The sequence below is a fragment of the Pelecanus crispus genome, chromosome 14, assembly GCF_030463565.1.
Source record: "Pelecanus crispus isolate bPelCri1 chromosome 14, bPelCri1.pri, whole genome shotgun sequence".
NCBI classification, from domain to species: domain Eukaryota; kingdom Metazoa; phylum Chordata; class Aves; order Pelecaniformes; family Pelecanidae; genus Pelecanus; species Pelecanus crispus.
Window position 1 is genome coordinate 6,555,781 of NC_134656.1, and position 6,444 is coordinate 6,562,224.

General features: G+C 48.9%; 1 protein-coding gene across 3 annotated transcripts in view; it reads left to right on the plus strand.

The window, feature by feature from the left end:
- PMEPA1 (prostate transmembrane protein, androgen induced 1) overlaps positions 1 to 5,993 on the plus strand; it is a 47,465-nt gene extending 41,472 nt beyond the window's left edge. For all 3 annotated transcript variants that reach the window (XM_075721252.1, XM_075721250.1, XM_075721251.1), the window contains 2 exons: positions 5,291 to 5,344; positions 5,445 to 5,993. In XM_075721252.1, coding sequence (XP_075577367.1) covers positions 5,291 to 5,344; positions 5,445 to 5,993 — 603 coding nt within the window. The remainder of the gene's footprint in view (positions 1 to 5,290; positions 5,345 to 5,444) is intronic.
- The last annotated feature ends 451 nt before the right edge of the window (positions 5,994 to 6,444 follow it).

Consider the following 6,444-nt stretch of genomic DNA (forward strand, 5'->3'; position numbering starts at 1 on the left):
CGCAGCAGACGAACGTCCCTTATCAGACACTCTGTGCCAAAGTGAGGAAGGCACCCCTTGGGAAGGAGAGCTGCGCAAACCCTAAGCTCAGTTAAACCGCCTTTGCTTTGTGGGCTGTTGAGCCTGCCTCTGGAGGGCACGGCGGTGAGCTCGGCATGTGGCCGTTCATCGGCGCTGTGCAACGAGATCGAAGTGCCAGGAGTGCGCGATCCCACGTTAAACCAGCCGGTGCGAGGGTGGTGAGCGCTCAAGCACCTGCCTGCCTTGGGGATCAGAGCTAAGCTCCCCGCACGCATCCCGGCTCCTCCTGAGTTACACAAATCGTACGTCTCTTCTACAATCCCATGCACCCACTTCCAACAGTAGCAGAATGTGGGCATCCGAGCACATGAATTATTAAAAATAGCAGAAAGATTGTTTTCTCCTTTTCAGATTTTTTTACTGTTGTATTGTGTCCAGAATGTTTTACTTGAACAATACCAAAATGTTTCATTTACATTTTCAAAGCAAATATCACATCAAGCAAGCCTTTTTCATTTTAATACACCAATTTCTGTTTTCTTAAGTGGCCTGGTTTTTATTTTCTTTAAAAAGAGCAAGGAAGGCTAACATGGAAAGAGAAGAGAAAAATTGCATGGAGATTCAACAGAAATTCCAGGTTGAATCAAAAATTGTTGACTGGTCTAAAAATAATGCCTTTTCCCCCTTTTTCTTCTTTTTTTTGTTTTTAAATTTTTTTTAAATTTCACCAGGCCAAAATTTCCAGCGCTTTTTTTTTGGCCCAGTCCGCACACCAAAACAACTCCATTTATTTATTCAGCCTTCAGACACACCAGTGATTAAACAGCTTTTCAGCAAAGGCTTACCTCTGCTAGACCTCAACGAGGATGCAGAGTCTTCAAACCTTTCTCAGAGCTGAGGAGAGAAATGCAAATGTACCATTTTGGGATTTCCCCCCCGCCACCCCTATAATCCTTCCCCTTCTCCCTGCTCCTGTCTGTGCTGCGAGCGCAGCGCTGATGGAGCGGCAGCCCAGCTTCCCTGTGGCCCGAGCGCCCTCCTGATGGGACAGAGAAGCCCCTCGTGTGCTGAGCGGGAAGCTCGTTACGGTGGGATCAATCACAGTGAGGACATTAAAGGTAGCTCCGTTTGGATTCAGTACAGCATGTCTTTTTGTAGAAAACAGCTCCAGTCTAAAGGAGTGCTGAAGGCTGGCAGGCAGAGGCTGCGCTGAACTGGGTACCGGTTTATGTAATCCATTAAACTTGTGCTGAATTGGTGTTGGGCTTTTTAAATCCCAAACTTCATTTTGCTGTCGTGACTGCAGACGGGCACTGGAGCTGCGTACGTGCTTTTCATCTTTTGAAATACTAAAGTAATTTATCCCATGGTCAGGATGCTCCTAGGTCTGCCGGAGTGGTCTTTTGTTGTTGTAATTTTTGAGCTACAACAACTGAGGAGAAATTAATTTCCCGAAAAGTTTTTCTTAATGCGGTTCTTGCTATCAAGGAATTCTTGTATTGTCATGTGTTTCTCCAGCACTGTTCTCTCTGTACTTGAAACTCTGTGACCTTATAACAAGTACCTTTGTTTTTCCAGAACTAAGAATATTTAAGAAATACTACTGAAACCTTTTTTTGCAATAAGAATGGCACTGTCCCTGCACCATTGGAACAGTGATATCCCACTCCCCCAAGAAAAAGTGGTTTAAATGCCATTTCCAAGCATACCTTTGGCCCCCAAAATAGAAATTATAAGTCCTCCTGAAGGCTCAGAGACTTAATCTGCATCATGCAGCTTTACAGAGAAAATTCTCTGGCATTGCTAAAACAAGCAGTTCTATAAAAGTCGAAGATTGATCTCTAAAAAGAAAATTAAAAGTAATTTTAGGTTTTGCAGTGAGTCCTGGAATACTTGTGGAGGCTTTTACAGTCGTATCGCTCATCAGACAGCAGAATCTCAGCTTTCGTTTCAGAAAACCGTAGCTTTCTAGTCTCAGCCATTGTTGAGATGAATTCAAGTCCTAAATATTCCAAAAATCAGAGGTGAGTGAGGAGAGCCCCAAGGACAAGGATTTACAGCAGTGATGCTCCCTCATGGGCAATACAGTTTCGCTTGGCTCGGTGAGGCTGCGTAGCCATCCCATGTCCAAAGCACGAAGGCTAAAAGTATGTATGTTTTCTACCTCTGAGGCTTTCCCCTCCTCTGACTGCTGATTTCCAGCAATTTTAATCCCACTATTGAGTTTTTAGGAGAGATGAGCCATTACCCAGATGGGCTTCATGGTAGTGTGTGAGGCTTGTGGTCGGTCAGCTGTGGGTATGTAAGCATGTCTGGGTCAAGCCCTGGAGTCCCAGGAGAAGTGGTTATAGCAGCTGCAGAGATCCAGCTCCTACGGAAAATGGGTCTCCTGTCTGCTTCTTATCTCTCTGCGGATCTCATTTTAATGGTGTTCCTACTGTTTTGCTGCTCTTGCATCTGCATGTTGCCCGGAGCGTCGTTCCTGGACCTCATCTGTACAAACAGATGAGTTACGTGTGAGCCAGAGCTTTTCTTCTGAACGCCTGGGTGGGATGCTGGGCGCAGGCTTTGGGTGAGTTGGGTGCTTAGGGGCAGGGTGTGTTTTGGGTGGAGCAGCTCACGTCAGGGTGCGTACGTGCCCTCCCCATCGCCTGCCGCAGCGGGAAGCCCCAGCTGAGCGCAGCGATGCTCCGCACGCCGGGAAGCACTGGGCTGCAGCCGCCCTCGCGGGAGCCGGCTGACATCACTCCCGGGAAGGGGGAAGCAGATGGGATATTGCCATGGCGCTGCCCACTGCCAAGTTAAATATAAAACATCTAGCAGAAGGCAGCGGGGTACTCGCTGCTCAGGAAGTCTGCCATGGGGGCATGGCAAAGTAAACACAATTTTCGGAGCGCTTCCCGCTCCTGCCCGCTGCTTCGGCATACCTCAGGGTGAGGTGAAGGGCTGGCAGCGTGTGTGGCAGCGCTTTGGTGTCGGTGCCGTGGCCGAGCGGGGGTTAGAGGCGAGGATTTGATCTGTGGCAGATGCAGTTCCTCTCAGGTCTTTGGGCTGCTGGGGGAATTTGACTGTAGACTACCCCTGCAGGCAAGAAGTACATGTAAAATGGACCAGACTAAACAGTTGATGCCTGTGGAAACAGTTGCGCGTTGAAGTCTCAAGGTCTGTATGAAACGTGGCGTTGCACTGCTCGGGAAGGGCTGCGCGGCACACAGCTCAACCAGCGCGTTCCTCAGCTGTAGCCCAGGAGGGCGCCGGTGGTGCGGCACTTAACCTCTGCTCCAAGGAGATGCTCCCTAAAAAACCACCGAGAAGTGGGAAGAATCTGGTCCGTCTCATTTCCATATAAATCACTGTTCTCCTTGCACTGGCAACAGGACTGCCTTGAGGTTTATGTGCAGAGCTGAGCTTCAAAAACAGGAACCTGATGGGATTCTCTCCATATCTGATGCCACAAGAGAAAATATATTCCAAAGTTGGGGAAAATTAAGAAGAAAAAGGGACGGGGAGGGAGGGGGATGTAACGGGTGGCTTCTTGGGAGATCTTAACGCGGGGCTGGTGCTGCGTTTCGGGCCACTGGATGCGTGTTGCGGGGTGCCCGGGTGCCGAGGCTGCTGCCGCGGGGTTTGGGGCTGGCTCTGCCCGCGGGGGCACCCCCGCCTGCCTGCTCGCGAGGCGCTTCCGCGGGGAGCGCAGATGCTGCTCAGCCGCTTGCTGGGATAGCTGCAAAGGTATGCAGCAACGCTTTCCCTTGCGCGCTGCAGCCTGCTGTGAGGCCAGATGTGCTTCACAGCTGGGCAAAGTCCAGGGAGCATCAGACAGGCAAACTCCCTTCCGACGTTATCAGCAAAGGTGCCTGTGGTGCTGTGGTACCGTGGCAGCTTTTTACAGGCTTTCGCCGGGGCACCAGGCTGCCTGGACCACCACTGCAGTTATTATAGAAACAGGTATTTTCATCGTAGGAAAGCTTGTGGTTTGCTCATCTGGAGAGCCCTGCTGCGTAGGCTGCGCCCGAGAATGGCCTTTGGATGGGATACCTTAAGGGGAAAAAGGGGAAAAAGAAATGCCCTTTCCATTTTTTTTTTTTTTTTTTTTTCTGCTGGTGGTAAATACTTCTGCCTGTGCCTGACTTGCTAGTGCCAGAACTGGAGATTCACCTGCAAGGAACTGCGAAGTGCCAGCTGTTCCAGGTTATAATTACGAGCCTTCTGGCTTGTTTTCCTCCAGCCCTGCCTGCCGGAGGGATGTTGCTATATGTGAACGTTAGTAATATTTAAATATTTTAGTTCTTAAGGCAAAAGTGTCTAGGGTGAACTGTGTACGCTCAGAGCATCACCAGCAAATGGGAAGAACCTTTGTTTGTTTGTTTTGATCATGAACTGTAAACTAATCTCATGGTTTGGGGGAGATTGGCTTGTGGCTTTATCCTGCCTGAGGTTGTTGGCGCCTGGGTTCGGATTGCAGGATCAGGGTGATGCTTGCAGTGTAGGGAAGCCTCTAGACCACAGTTCTCCACTCTGTTTAAGCCAAGGACCACTTACCTTTTGGGGAAGAATACTCTAGAGCCACCCTGTTGCCACAGATTTCTATTTTTTTTTTTTTTTTTTGCCAAATCAAATTTAGGCTTAACATTTGGTTATTCACTTATTATCTCTATTTTCCCATGATTTCCTTGATTGTGTGCATCAGAATGTGGGTGTGAGGTTTTTCTTTTTTGGTTTTTTTTTTTGTTTTGTTTTGTTTTTTAAAAAAAGTCTTGTCATTATTTTATGGAGCATTTTCTGATGTCTTGTGAATCACCCACGGCTCATGGATCACAAATTGAAAAATACTCCTCTGGCATGTTTGAACCAGGGAGAGAAAGATGCTGGGTGGGTGTGGGTGGGAGGGGGGAAGTCTGCAAATGGGAGAGCGTTGTTTGCCGGTGTCGTTCTCATCATTCATTCTGCAAGTGATCTATTGAATATAAATGGAGGTGAAAATGGAGGGAAATTTTAATCAGAAGTGTTTTCGGTTGGTAATTGCTGACGCCCTTGGCATACACCCATATGATACCCGGGGTGTATGTAACAGCCCATAGCCCTGCTAGAGCCCGCTTACGGGAGGGCGCGTGCTGCGCGTCGCTGCGGCGCGGCAGGGACGCGCCGACGGCAGCCTCTTACCTGGGCTCCGCTGCGGGACGAAACCCGGCACGAGCTGTTTGCAGAAGGAGCTTTAACCGCTGCTGGCAGGGAGACTCACTGCGCTCTCTTCTCCTTTCCAATGCAGGAGGGAAGCCTGTGGCCTTCGGAAAGCACCGTGTCGGGGAATGGAATCACAGAGGTGAGGGCGATGCGGGCGTGGGTGCCGCCGCCTTTCCCGCTGTCCGGCGCTGCAGCGTCTCATCCTTCTCGCCCTCTTTCTCTCTCTTTCTCCCTTTCAGCAGCAAATCTATACCCCGAGACCCAGCGACCGCCTGGCAGTGCCATCCTTTCTGCAGAGGGACCGCTTTAACAGATTCCAGCCAACCTACCCCTACATGCAGCACGAGATCGACCTGCCGCCCACCATCTCGCTGTCGGACGGCGAGGAGCCGCCCCCGTACCAGGGACCCTGCACGCTGCAGCTGCGAGACCCCGAGCAGCAGATGGAGCTCAACAGAGAGTCGGTCCGGGCCCCCCCCAACAGAACCATCTTCGACAGTGACTTGATAGACAGCTCCGTGTACGGGGGGCCCTGCCCCCCCAGCAGTAACTCTGGCATCAGCGCGACCTGCTACGGGAGCAACGGGAGGATGGAGGGACCGCCGCCGACGTACAGCGAGGTGATAGGGCACTACCCCGGCTCGGCGTTTTACCAGCACCAGCAGAACAACAACGGGATGCCCTCCATCTTGGAGGGCAGCAGACTCCATCATTCACAAATCAATGGCCTTGAGAGCACAACCGCATGGAACAAAGAGAAAGAGAAACAAAAAGGGCACCCCTTTTAAAAAAAAAAAGAAAAAAAAAAAAGAAAAGAAAAGAAAGGGGAAAAAAAAAAAAAGAAAAAACCAAGAAAGTAAAGAAACACTCTGCACTTCTCATTAAAAGAAAAAGGGGGGAGAGAGAGAGAGTTGAGGAAGATGAGCAAAGGAAAAGAAAAAAAAAAGCCCTTCCCCATCTCTCCATGTATAAATATTTACTTGTTATGTCTGGTCTGAATGCACAAGCCTACCAAGCTTGCAAAAACATTTCTTTATTGAGCTGTGTCTAGACGTTCAAAAAGAAAAAAAAAAAAAATCAACTGTAGTCCATTTTTTTTGTTTGTTTCTAGTTGAGCTGTGTGTGAATGCTTTTTTTTTTGTTTGATTATTTCACTTATCTTTAAAGACAAAATATTTGCACAAAAACATTTTGTTTAAAGATCTGCAATATAAATATATAAATATATATTAAAAATAA